The sequence below is a fragment of the Lipophrys pholis genome (genome assembly GCF_963383615.2).
Source record: "Lipophrys pholis genome assembly, chromosome: 22".
Lineage (NCBI taxonomy): Eukaryota > Metazoa > Chordata > Actinopteri > Blenniiformes > Blenniidae > Lipophrys > Lipophrys pholis.
The window spans coordinates 11,601,615-11,615,449 of NC_137644.1; the positions used below are offsets into that span (position 1 = coordinate 11,601,615).

The following is a 13,835-nucleotide window of genomic DNA, read 5'->3' on the forward strand; positions in this document are numbered from 1 at the left end:
TGGTTCAGCAGTCGCAGCCCTTTATACAGAGCTTTATACGATAAAAGATCAATCTTACAAGACCAGCTGATTGTTCTTTCATGTTAACTTATTTTATGGTGCAGCTTTATTGACGCGTCACTGCACTGGATTGATAACCAGGTATAGCGAATCATTCATGTTTGCCCTCTTATCTCCTGCCGAGTGGCTTTAAAGTGACTATTTCAGAAATGCATTGACCATTTGAAACCTTTGTAGTTCTGTGGGCATGAAGAAATATTATTTTGTGTCTGCAGGCTGTTATTCGCAGTAGTGTTAAGTCAGAACGTAGTGTTTATGTATGTATGTGTGTACATTGTAATCAGCGAGATGCGGGGCTGAAGATGGAGCACAGCGGGGTCCACGGCCGAGAGCAGAAATAGTACTTTTGCTCCCGCTGCTGCTCCAAAACCAACTCCTATCTTGTGCGTGGTTAAAAGGTGTGTGTGCCTCTTTGTGTGCGTCCGTCGGCCACTTCCTAGTTCATATTTGAAGATTACTATAAAGGCAAATCTCTGACCTTTATCTTCTCACACCCTCCGTACAACCGTCGCTTATGTTTTTATAGAGTTTCACAGCCTCTCATTTGTGCCTCAGCCTTCGTTCTGTCTGACTGGATGCTGTAGCAGGAAAGAAAAGTTTCATTATGCAAATCCCTCAATTGAATGTCTTTGTTTTGAGAGAGCGAGCGAGTGCGCATGAAAGAAATAATGATGCTTTAGGAGAGATAAAACACCGAATGTTAATTCTGAGTTGCAAGTAGAGACGCAGACGCCGATGAAAACAATATAGCTTGTCTTTTTCTTTCATGAGTTTCACCTTCTCAGCACATAGTGTATGTTATTAGTGAAAATGAGTCATCATATTGTGCACATCAATTCAGAAATGACACTATAGTCTCCTTGTAACGGGGTATCAGAGGAGAACTCAGAAATACACTCCATGCAGGTGTCTGTATTGTTGACCACAGCCTGTTCAGAGCCTTGTTGATGATAATTGGAGGTAATCTGCCTGCGTGCTGCCATGTGGTGCCAGAGATACAAGTATAATTATATTGTATAAGAGGAGGAACCGCGGAAAGTGAGTGGCGATAGTCTATTTATAGTCAACCGCTAATTGTGGAGACGAGAGGCGGGCACTCAAGTAGAGACAGTGATTGAAGGTAAAGTGTTTTTCTGTTAGTAAGATGGTTTTCTTGGCTCGTCTTGACCAATTATTTCGTTGGAATATTTAACTGTTTTTAAAGTTTCACTCCATTGAGCCTTTTTTTTGTCCTGCAACTTTGCAAGTTTTAACAGTTTCAACAAATCTGTACTATGAAAATTTGCCACTGCTGAATATGCTCAATATTTTGTTTGTGCAATGCTTGATTATTATTCACAATTCCAACACCAGCTATTGATTTTCACGTAGCGTAAAGGATGAAAACAGTCGGAAACTTGAATCAAAACCTGTCGAAAAGCAAGTTTTTCAGTTCGTTAGTTTTGAAAAATTGTTAAAAAAGTTTTCCAACCATAAACCTGTGAGGATGACATCACAGCAAGAGAAAATCAACAATATTAAGTAAATAATCTGCCTATCCTCGCGTATAGTATATTATGCACCTTAATCTCAGTGATAAAATTTAAGTATTAGCAAGACCAAAGAACCAAAATGTTCAAAGTCTCTAATCTGTGGGGTTTGAGATTCACAGTTAAGTCGTCTTGTAATAACGTGTGATAATTGTAATGGAGCTTTGCATTGTTGGCAATGAAATACTGCACGACGAACCCTCTGTGGATGGAATCGGTCAAAGCGCCTTTGTTTTCCATGTCACTTAGGTACTACAGCGCCACCATCCTGCAGATGTCCGGTGTGCGTGACGACAGGCTGGCGATCTGGCTGGCGGGGCTCACCACCTTCACCAACTTCCTGTTCACCCTCCTGGGAGTGTGGCTGGTGGAGCGAGTGGGCCGCAGGAAGCTCACACTGGGCAGTATGATAGGTGGGATGGCGGAAGAGACGGAGATCAAAATGCAGCATTAGGAACTGTCAATTTTTTTGCTTACTGTGTAGTTTTTTTATTTTTTATTATTGCTTTTAACAGGTACATGTGTGAGTTTGAGTCTATTGGCCGTCGGCTTTCTCATATCAGCCCAGCACAGTCCACCTGTGACCTTTCACCCCCTGGACCCTGCAACCACCAACTCCACCTGCGCCAAGTACCAGTGAGTAAACACTTCAATAAATTTACTCAACAATCACTTAACATTTGTCTCTTAAGCTACAATCTTAATATAAAAGCTGCAATTAACCACTCGGGACCTCAAATGAATGAGTTAAGTAGGTGAGAAGTGCGTGTCTTTGTTTGAGCCTCCAAAATGCTCCCATTGCTAATTAGCACCGCAGTGGTGTGAGTGCAAACGCAGCTTTACAATGTGAAGATGAAGGGATTCAGCACTGACGTGTCCTCTGAGGGTGGAGAAGTGCCAGCACCCACTCTTTATGATATTATGCAGAGGTGTGGATAAAACCCACAGACTGCCAAAATCCCGATTTGTTAATAAAACTTAATAATGTAGAATGAACGTTTGGGGGAAAAACAAAAAAAGAGAGCGAGAGAGTCAGAATGAGAAAATTGTTTCACCTTCCTGCACTTCTGTTCTTTGGGGGGAAAAAGCAGCACTCTGTGTTTTTGTGGTGTCAGAGTGTCACTCCAGAGCAGCTTCAGAGGATAAAAGCTGCTCCAAAGGGCTTTGATGCTGAGGTTCCTGCAGTTTTTCCACACATACTTTAATTCAGATCTCAGTCAGATTACAAGTATTTGTAAACAATTAGCCATTAAACTTTGAACATCCCCTCGTAATATTACATAACTTTTGTGATCCCACTTCAAAACACCCACAAGTCAGCTTTGTTTTAGAGACTGGCCTTTGAAGTCTTTTTATTCTATTACAATCAGAATACTGCCGTGTCTTTATGGGCAACTACAGTTTACTTTTTATTTCAATTCATTAACTAATTTGGTGTATTTAGTTTTAGAGGCTCTGCTATTCATGTGTATAGCTTATGTAATCACTTTTATTCTAAAATAAATGTTATCAATATGTTTATCTTGAGTCGTTACTTATCAGATTATATTGGTTGAGATTATTTTGCTTATATGATCTATTGTTGGACCTCAAATATAACATCTTCTCCCTCTTTATTCTATTTAACCTCTGTGTGTCAGTGTTTGTTTACTGAATATACACCTTCCCATTTAACAAGCCCTGAGTCATACATGTCACACTATTTAACTAGTAAAACAAAGGCTCATGATGGAAACGACTGAGTAAATAGTGTTCATGTGTGTGTGACTTCTACCTTTCCCTCCGAAAACCAGCTACGAGTCGTTTCATTGTTTCCATCAGCAGCCAAAGACAAACTGAGAAGCAGACAGAGAGAGTGTGTGAACCTGAGTGTGTTTTGATGGGAGACACAGATCAGATGCTTCCATGTCTCAATTTACTCGAGATGAAACTCCCGTGCAACCACGGTCTTTCATCATGACGACAAACAGCACCTAATGGACTCGGTGTCCGGCACCCACACACTGCAACACTGTGTACACACACACACACACACACACACACAAACAAGGGGGAGTAATTTGAAGAGATGAGTGCTTTTACCACACTAGGATGGCTTCATTGAGTTCACTTTGCTCCATATGAGCCCACACATCCCCTCAGTGACCACAGCAGCATCCAGAGAGCCTGTCGGGCTCATTATGGATTGAACGTCCCATGTCTGGATGCATTCTTCGGGTTTCTTGGCAATGCATAGCGAACATTGAACTTGTGTGGTGGTTTTGCATGAAACAGGATGGCCTGTGGTGTTTTAGCACCACTTGAGAAAAACTGATCACCTGTATTATTGCACTGTGTTGGTTGAGAAACTTTGCATTTCATGGATATATATATCTGTGTTTATGCATCTAGAAAATTACAAGTTTGCAACATCCTTTCCAAGTGGAAACTCTCCCAATTCCTTAATATCGCTCATGAGTCATACAGATTTTTTTTACAGTTTTGATCATCAGGAAAATAACATAATTACATAGTTTTTAACATAATACTATTAATAATAATAATAATAATAATAATAATAATAATGTGTCAAAAATGTGTTTTTCCTTCATGAAACTCCCAGAAATTAACATTGATGCTTCCATTTTGTGTTGTGTGCAAAGTGAATAGATTAGGATATTGTTTGTTGTATTATGTGTGGATTCTTTAACAATTCTAACATCTGTTTTCCAACATCTGTATTTGCCTTTGAAAACGAAGTTGTTTGTACACATGACATGTACTAAAAATTCATCTTCTCTCTTAATCCTGATTTTTTTATTTATTTTTTTTAAACTAGTAGGGATAGTTTTGTGTGAAAATGGTCCGTTCCTGCAGACATAAGTGTGAAATGTTTTGGAAACAAGTTTGCCTAAAAGGTGAAACAAAAGGTAAAACAGTCAAAACAAACCAGGACAGGTTAACCTGGAAGAACAAAAGGTGCAATCCGAGGGTTCAATTGAATTGCTAGAACCAAGCCGAAGCCACATTGTTACACGTCTCCCTTCACCCCTTCTACTTCTGTTCCTCTCGGGTACGACTGCATGACGATATTTCAGTCCTTGACCTCGGTGTGTAATTAACGGAAGGTGCTCGAGCACACAGGGAGGCTCTGCAGGCCTCCGAAACAAAACAAAAGGGACATTTCACACGCTTCATCAGGCGCCGCCATATCAGACCCGATGAGAGAGCAGGGAAAAACAGAGCGTGCGTGCCCTTGTGAAAATCTCACTTGTCAGCGAGTCAGCATTTGAAAGCCTTTTTCATGCGGGCTGACTGGGGAACATGATGGCATGTTCATTTAATTAACAAAGACGGAGCAGAGAGACATGACGGGAATGAGATCGAACGATAGTGACTTCAACACTTTCCATCTTTTGCTCTTGAATCTAAAATATCGCATTCAGTCGGTGGGGAATGTCATATATTAATGTCATTTGGATAATGAGGCAAATAAAAAAGTTCCGCCAAGCTGTTTTTCTGTCATCTTGTGAAGAGGGAGAATAATCTCTGAAGTTGTGCCTGCTCCACAACTTCGCGCCGAACTCAAATAAACCTGTCGATATTCTTTCAGAGTAAATAAGCGAAGGTGGAGGTGACATGGAGTGCGATTGATCGCGTTTTCGGGGAAAGAGGAGCGCTAACTCACGCTATGTCGGTTGTGCAGGCTGTGCGAGCTGTGCATGCTGGACCCCGGGTGTGGTTTCTGTTACCGGGAGAACGGCTCGGCGCTGCTCGCCTCCTCCTGCGTCGCAGTCAATAAGGCCTCCACCGAGCATGCAGCATGGGGCAGGTGAGTCAGGATGCGCCAGCAGCGTGTGTCGTGGACGGAGAGGCACGATGGAGTCGCACGTCTTTGCACCATACCGAGTCCCACTTTCGGGAGGAGTTCATATCGTGTGTTGCGCCTGCAGGTGTTCCAACTCCACCCTGATGAAAGATCAGACCTACTGGGCCTACAACTACTGCCCCACCTCCTACTCCTGGCTGGTTCTACTGGGTCTGGTGCTCTACCTGGCTGCTTTCGCTCCAGGTAAGAGGAAAAACGGGTTTTTGTTTTCACTCGCACTGCCTTGGAACTGGTTTGCATACCGAGGTCATCTTCTTGTCTCGCCGTGTTTGCCCGAGTGCTTACTGAGACTGTGACGATCCGACATAATCCCGCTTCGCCCTCGCTCTCCGCTTTCATGGTGTTTAACTCCTTCAGACACAACACAAGTTTGGGGCGTAATCGCTTAAAACATCTGCAGAGCGTCTTCTAAAAGTGTGATATTTCAAAACGTACTGTTGCTGAAGCTGGAGATTCCACAAAATACTGTATAGTAACAGAACACACCTTCAACTCGCTATAGGCTGGTGTGATTGAAGTGGAAAGGCAGAAATTACAGTGCAAAAGGTCAGACGGGCCGAGCGCAAGACAGGTGAGCTTTCTCAGACTGAGGCAGGAAAAAAAGGGCAAAGCAAAAGATTTTAAAAACAAAGGTCACAAGAGGAAAACTCAGGGTGGCAGAGGGCAAGACAATGAGACAGCCTGTGCAGAAAGGACAGACGGATGACAAGAGACACGGGGGAGAGTAAATACACCAACAATAACAGGAATTTGTAATGGACAACAAAAACAAAAAAGAGTTCAAATAGTCAAATCAAATGTAAATATGCTTGTATATTTGTGTAATACAAATAGTTTCAGTTATTAGAAACATTACAAATGAATGGTACATCTGTGAATATGTTGGTTTTTTTTCCCCTTTAATTCATACATAGTTATTGACCATTGCAGATATATTTAATGTTAGATGTTTATCTGTATCTTCATGTGAACAACACAGAGAAAACTGCACAGCATGTCTTTAACAAGCTTGTTATCACATGGAAAATGCCAGTCCTACCTAGAAATCGTGCATGTGTTGTATGTGCAATACAAAGACAATATAATCAAAGCAAACAAAGGCTTAAACAACCAGAAACTGTGTAAGAGTTTGGTCTTTGTGTGCAGGACTACTTTAAAACTGTGTTCTATTAAAGTGAAACCACAAAGCCCATAGCTCATTCTTCCATTCTCTCTCTCAGGCATGGGTCCAATGCCATGGACCATAAACTCCGAGATCTATCCTCTGTGGGCGAGGAGCACGGGGAACGCCTATGCAGCCGGTGTCAACTGGACCTTCAACATCTTGGTGTCCCTTACCTTCCTCCACCTGGCTCAGTACTTCACCTACTATGGTGAGTGTCTCTGCAGCACAGTATTGAAAGGGAAACAGTCTTCCCTCCTTCCATCCGTTTAGAAACACGAGCTGAGAGTTGGATTCCAGCCGATGGAGGCCACCGTGTACCCCGGATTTGTCCCACAGTGTGGCTTCACGTTATTTTTATGGCAGTATTCTTGACTCAACACATGATGCGTCTGTTCCTCTTCGCCTGACGTCAGGACCATTGAAGAGGGACCAGCTGGCTGCGGCCCTGAAGCATTGTTCGTCTCTAACCCTCTTGGGTACATCCTCCGTCAGTCAACAGCGGGTTCCTACGCAGACAGGAGGGAACTGACCTTTGGTGGAGCCGCAGATCGATCCATCGGGGATAATTGTGGAGGCATCCTGAGATGCAGTTGGTTAATAATCAATTTGAATCGTTCAGCCATTCATCCGGTTCATAACAATCATGGGGTATGAAAAAAAAAAAACCGATTGTCATAGAAATGGTGTTTAGCATGGCACGCGCTTGCCTGTAACTTAAAGAATATATAATTGTGCTTTGACAAGGAGAAAATGGAGATCACAGAGGCCAGGAAATCTCATTACCCCTCTGTCGTCCTCTCCGAGTGAACGTGGATTTCCGAGTGCGTTTGTTTTTGGTGTGATGTAGTCGTTTCTCTTCCCTTTAACCCCGCCGTTCTGTCACTTTGACAGGGCCGCGTTACTCGTACTTCACATTTGCCACACGGCGAGTGACGGTCTGAAAAGGATATTTCCGTTTGGTTAAATATTTTCGTCTTTCAGCATGCAAGCGTCTCTCCAGAGGTGCGTGGGCAGTCCTCCTCCAAGTTCAGCCGTCCGCAGGATCTGCTGTCACTAAAAGCCTTTCTTCTCCCGGCAGTGAATGAAAACGGGCAAAGTTATTTATAAGAAGAGACTTGTGGCATCGATTCTTCGTGGGTGGCCGTCCTTAATGACTGTGGGTTCTCTTGCAATGTTTTTTTTTTTTGTTGTTTTGTTTTTCTAGGAGCGTTCTTCCTCTACTCCAGTTTCGCCTTGATGGGATTCGCCTTCATCTACGGCTGCCTGCCGGAAACCAAAGGCAGGCGACTGGAGGAGATCGAGGCTCTGTTCGAAAACCAGCTTTGTTCCTGCGGCGCCACCGATTCGGACGAGGGACGGCAGGTCGAATACATTCGGGTCAAGGGTTCGAATTACCATCTATCAGACAACGACGCATCGGACGTGGACTAGGCCAGAGTTTGGGCGTTGACGACCTCCTTCGGGGCGTTTCGACCTGCGGTTACTGAAACGTTCCGAGCGATCTGAAGAGCTACTGGTTCCCCTCACATTAAACTTGAGATCTCTAATTTAAAGACATTTTGCAGCTGTTAGTTCACTTTCAAATCAGCCAATTCAGGAAAACCCCGATCTACAAAAATGCTTTAGCAGGAGTGTGAATGTTTAACTTTTAGCTTTTTAATCTGAATTGAAAGTGAACCGACATCCGATCTGGTGTCAGACTTTGTTTTAGTCAACGGTTGAATCGTCAAACTTTTCCACCAATATTTCATTTGCAAAGTTAAAGGTTAAAGCGTGTCAATTTCAGGGGATCTTGGTTTGGAAGCATGATTGTTTTAACGCAAAGTGAACATAGAGAATACACCGGGGGGAGGGGACTGATCTCACTGAATGTCAGGATTGTCTATATAGTGCAGAAAGATTCCCAAAGCGTCACGTCAGTCCGGCTTCTTCTGAATTCGTTTAATGAAAAAGATACAGCATTTGTCATTTTGAACCTCGGTGTGCAACCACTAACTTTTGCTTTTACCATGCATCAGTCAAAACCTGTTGATTCAGAGTACCATTATGCCTTTTTTATGACACGGGAGAGTTAAATGCTTATTGGTTGTGTAGCAGAGCGAACGGTCTGGTCCACCTGCCGACGGTCTTCAGCTTGTGGTCACTAGAGATATTTTTATGAGAAGCAATCAGCAAAGATGCACAGTATATTCCAAACCATTTATCATTTGTAACACTGAAAAGACTATAAGTTAATTTATTTATTAAATGCTTTTTTTTTAATGTGGTTTAAGACCAATTCTGCTGCATACATTCCTCTAACAAGGTGGTTTTAGTGTAACACTGATGACGATGCACCGCCACGATGAGCCAATGTTACAAACGTGCACGTACCATTCCTCGTACTTACTTCTGGATAGGCTGTATATGTGGTGTCCGGCAAAACGCAGTCTGTCTGACCTGTAGCTGTAAAGTAAAATCCTTAGTTTTATGATTGACAAGTATTCTATTTAAACTTGATAATATTAGTGCCTGTGTATTGTGAAGGTGCCTAATGGCCATTTTTTATTTATTTTTTTCTCTCCGAGTCACATTCCCTGTGGGTCTGCACAGCTTCTTCTCTTATTTTATTTTTTATTTGACATGTGCAATTTTTCACCTGTGATGTAATGTTTTGGAGTTGTTGTTTTTTTGTTGTTGTTTTTTTTTGGTATGATTTGACATGTTTTGAGTTTAGTCTTCCTCTATAGCCTTATGTACAAATAGCAGAGCATCATTTCTGTGGTTCTAGTGTCCAAAGTTGAGGAGTAGGCTTTCGCGTAATTTGGCTATGTTGTTCTGTAAAACTGTAAAACCGTGTGAGATTACACCTTGGTATTTAAATACAAAGTAGGTGTCTGTGTAGCAAAGTCTACTGGAGAGTAGACAACCTTGTGTGACAAAACCAAACATGGCTGCTACTGTCCTTAATGAACAGATTTCTTACGGCCATGTCCGTGGGTCTAAAATTCTTATTAAGATTAATTCTCTCGTTCTAATCTTGCCATTAAGAAGCAAGCCATCGGATACACTGGCACAATGAAGAGCCTCTTCAGCGACTCGTTCAAATTCAGAGGTACTTGCATTAAGTAGTGCAATCGTTTTTTTTTGGTATTCATGTGTCACAGTCTGTACAAGAACCCTCATCCGCACACAATGGGCAACACAGTAAGGACATACTGTAGCATACTAGCACCCTCGTGTGGAAATCCTTCGAGTTCATGTAGAAACATGCCGATTCCTACAAGACGGCGAGAAAAAAAAAGGTCAAATACACACACGGTTATTTATAAAACACTATTCTGTAATTGCTGGTCACTTTCTAAAGGGCGATGGACTATTTATGATTGGTGATTTCCATTTGTAGGTATTTATTGAGTGTGGGGCACACACAAGACAAAAGTCCCATTTTGGAATATCGATTAGCCTCTGAGAATGATCAGCACTGATACTGTGATTCGTAGTTGTGTGGTTTAGTGTCTGATCCGATGGGTTAAACATCCTGCATATTTCTGCCTGAATGACAGAACACGTTGTGGAATCTAATTCAGTTGGAGCGTCGAGGAAACTTCTTCTGAATGGCGGCGGAAAAAACAAGCAACTATAATTCGAAATGTGAATTAATTTTTTAACCGTTTTGTTTCCTTTGGTCCGGGAAGCACTGTCCGACAACCACACTAGTTTTGTACTGAAAGTATTATTACAGATTTTAAAACACACACACACACACACTGATAAAGCTGTCCACAATGCAGATTGTGTAAAAGGAAGTTTGTGTCGACCAAATATTTAATGTAATTGTTTCAGGCTGCACCTTGTGGAGGATACCGGGGTGTTCGGCCCTTAACATCCGCTCGTGTTAACACTGTCCTCCACCACGGCAGGAGGACGTTTAATGTGTACTCATGGTGAAATGGTTGCAGTTTCTTTTTTCTATGTAAATCAATTATGTGTTTCTAACGTTTAAGAACTACAATATTTAAAAAAAAGAAAAAAAGGAGTGGTATATAGTATATTTGATTATTGTTCAAGCTGTAAATGTTTTGCTAGAGTTTATATTATATAAAGATAAATATCTTAATTAAATATTATGTATATGGGGAAAGAAATAAACCAATGAATCCGAGTCATGCTTTGGGGCTTTATTTCCAAGAACCACATAGAGAACAAACACCGTTTCAGGAGTTTTAGAGCTTTGAACTTAAATAATCTGAAGCAGAACAATCACAGAACATGTGTTTTTAACTTCCTGCCGCCTTTCGCCACCCGCCCTGGGAATCAGTCCTTCCTCCTCTGGTTCAGCAGGAGCAGGATGTCTGCGATTTCCCGAATAGTGTCGGTGTCCGCTGAGGGTCTGTTAGCTCGGGAGACGGACGTGGCCTCCTCCATCCCTCCGTCAGGAAGCTCGCGCTCCAGCATCTCATTCTCTTCTTGTTCTCCCTCGTCTCTCCCCTGCGCACTGCCATTCTCTACAATACAAACAGCAGCAGAAGAAAAAATGGATCAGTTTTTAATCGGTGTATACTTAACATGCTTCACATAGTTGTTCTACCTCGTCCATTAGTTTGCAGAAACGGATTTTTGGGTCCCTGTAAAATGACTCTCCCGGTGTTGGGAGCGCTGAAGTTGTGGATGATCCTGCTGCTTGCTGTGGAAGCAGTCTTTGATTTCTTCTGCTTGACCTCTCCCCTGGCCTGTTCTAAAAAAGCAGTGAGTGGATCCGCCTGTGCGGCAGTGTTGCTCTGCCACCCTGTGGTTGGGGGCAGTTCACGCGAGGGAGGCGAGAGAGGCCCGGGGGATTCGCCCTCACCGGTCGTACGAAAGCCGCACTGAGTTGAGGCGTCGCGCGCCTCGGCTGCAGGGCTGTGTGCTGTCTGAGTTGCAGCATCTCGGATTTCAGCGGATGTTTTCCGGCATTTGCATATCTCTGAGCTCTGAGGCTGAGCGAGAGGGCGAGGAGACGAAATCCGAGCTGTGCAGCATTCTGTCTGTTGGTCTGGACGAGCCATGCTCTCTGCAACTTGTTGGTCACTGCACTGTATTATTGGGATAAAAGACCTGAACTGGGACTGTCCTGGCGTTGACCCGCTGTCTATATATGCAGCTTGGTCGTGAAGATGTGGACAACAACACTCCTCGTCCTAATACGAAGGGAAAGAAATAATATTATTATTTACCAGTAAAGTTCTTCAATGTGTAACTTGAGTATCAGTGGCATATTAAACAACTAATTATCAGAGATTTGTTGCAGAAAACAAGTTTTCTGGCAGGTGTTGACTGGATGATCATGTGATCACTAAAGCCTGATTAAAAATAAAATCTGCAAGAGGTGTCGTATGAACTTAACAAAACACCCAGACTTACATCTGTTGAATCTGAGCTCAGGTAACCTCCCCCACATGAGTGACTTGGCAAATATTCACAGCCACAGTCATTCATGTGGTCAGTGTCTGGTCCAATGCATGCTGGGGGATTTAAAAAATAAATACAATTTTGCTAATCGTGCAGCTCAATAAATCAATAAATGGGTAGTTTAAGTGTAACTGTGTTAAAAACGTACACATGTTCACATCCGTGCAGTTGGAGAGCTGAAAACAAATCAGAATAAACACTGAGCATTGAGCAGTATATGTACACACACACGCACACGCACACGCACACACACACACACACACACACACACACACACACACACACACACACACACACACACACACACACACACACACACACACACACACACACACACACACACACACCCATCAATTACGTGACTGCTCATCTGCAGTTCCAAAATGTACCACTGTGTGGTAGTAAATGGCAAACAAACCTCTGCTCCCACACACTCAGGATCAGGCACAATTCTAAAGGGGAAAAAAAAAACAAGGTTATGAAAACTTCCAAGTGTTTCTCATGATAAGTGTTTGAGTAGAAGAACTCACTGAGGTGCTGAAGCTCTGGTTGATGTCTCGTCTGCGAGATATATCTTTGGTTTCGCAGTTTCAAAATGAGAAACTGGAGTAAAATGTAACATTTAGCAGAGAGAAAAAATAACAACCAGCTTTTTCTTCTTCTTTTTTTTTTTAATGATTTTCCTCTATCCACCTTCTCTGTCATGCTCTTCTTGACCGAACCCCCTGAAGACGTCGTCTTGTTGTTTGGTTTCTGACTGGTTCAGGATGAAGTCCAACATGGAATCCTTGTCGGAGAAGGTGGTGACATGTGTTGCATAGTCTCTGTCTTCGGTCGTACTGTGGAAACACATTGGAGGGGATTCAAAATGATTGATTGATGTCAGAAATAAAATGTAAAAAAAAAAATAATAATACACTTTTCCTCTCACTCTGGCTCGGGATTTCCAAACAGAGACTGTGTTGCTGTGGGAGTCTGCAGCTGAAAGAAGGGTGGGTTTGATCCCTGGGGCCAGGCGGTAGTGTGTGCCATTCCTCTGGGCTCAAAAAAAGGCTGAAACTAACAGAACAAAGCCAGTTTTAGGAATATAACAGCAATATCATATAAAACTTTATGTCCCAGCAAGAGCTGATGTTGAATATTTGTCTGAAAATATTCATTACAAAGTAGAGAAAACCCTACCAAATCCAGAAAACACAGCAAATTAAGTGATGGGTCTTTAATTTTCCCATGACTGTCTGTCTCTCTATTTGTCCTGTGATGGATTGGCAACATGTGACGACTCAAAACAGATAAATATCTAAATAAAACCTTATGTCGAGTGATATTTGCATTAAATAAGTTGTATAAAACTATCAGTTTTCAACACAAGCATAGTATCTCCTATAGGTTGAAATGCAAATAATTTATCGAGGGGATTTTTTTTTTTTTTAAAGGAAAACCGACAATATCAAAAGAAATTGAGAATCTCAGTGAAGAGCGTTTTAATTCTCTGAGAAATGATGGAATCTTTTCAGTACCGCAGTCTGCTGTACACCTGCGTCGTCCCATGGTGGAGGCGAGTAGTGTAACGGGCTCCGGCTTTGCTCCTGTAGACTGAGCTGCAGAGGGAATATTCCTGAGGGGAACAGAATTATTTTGTGATCCAACGTGGCTCACTTATGCAAATTAAGATCCATTTTAAAAAGTTTATGGCCGGAAACACTTCACGAGATAACCTTGGCTTGAGGAGGCGGACGAGGTGGAGAAGGGGCTGTTGGGGTCAGTTATGGGTGGCAGGTAG

The 13,835-nt window shown here is 42.5% G+C and overlaps 1 protein-coding gene across 1 annotated transcript in view; it reads left to right on the plus strand.

Moving 5' to 3' along the window:
* The window catches only part of LOC308126915 (proton myo-inositol cotransporter-like), a gene marked incomplete at both ends in the record, with an annotated part of 62,932 nt that extends 54,879 nt beyond the window's left edge, over window positions 1-8,053 (plus strand). The window contains 6 exons of the mRNA XM_080491610.1: window positions 1,839-2,002; window positions 2,105-2,225; window positions 5,275-5,400; window positions 5,522-5,640; window positions 6,678-6,830; window positions 7,827-8,053. Coding sequence (XP_080347736.1) covers window positions 1,839-2,002; window positions 2,105-2,225; window positions 5,275-5,400; window positions 5,522-5,640; window positions 6,678-6,830; window positions 7,827-8,053 — 910 coding nt within the window. The remainder of the gene's footprint in view (window positions 1-1,838; window positions 2,003-2,104; window positions 2,226-5,274; window positions 5,401-5,521; window positions 5,641-6,677; window positions 6,831-7,826) is intronic.
* Between the last annotated feature and the right edge of the window lie 5,782 nt (window positions 8,054-13,835).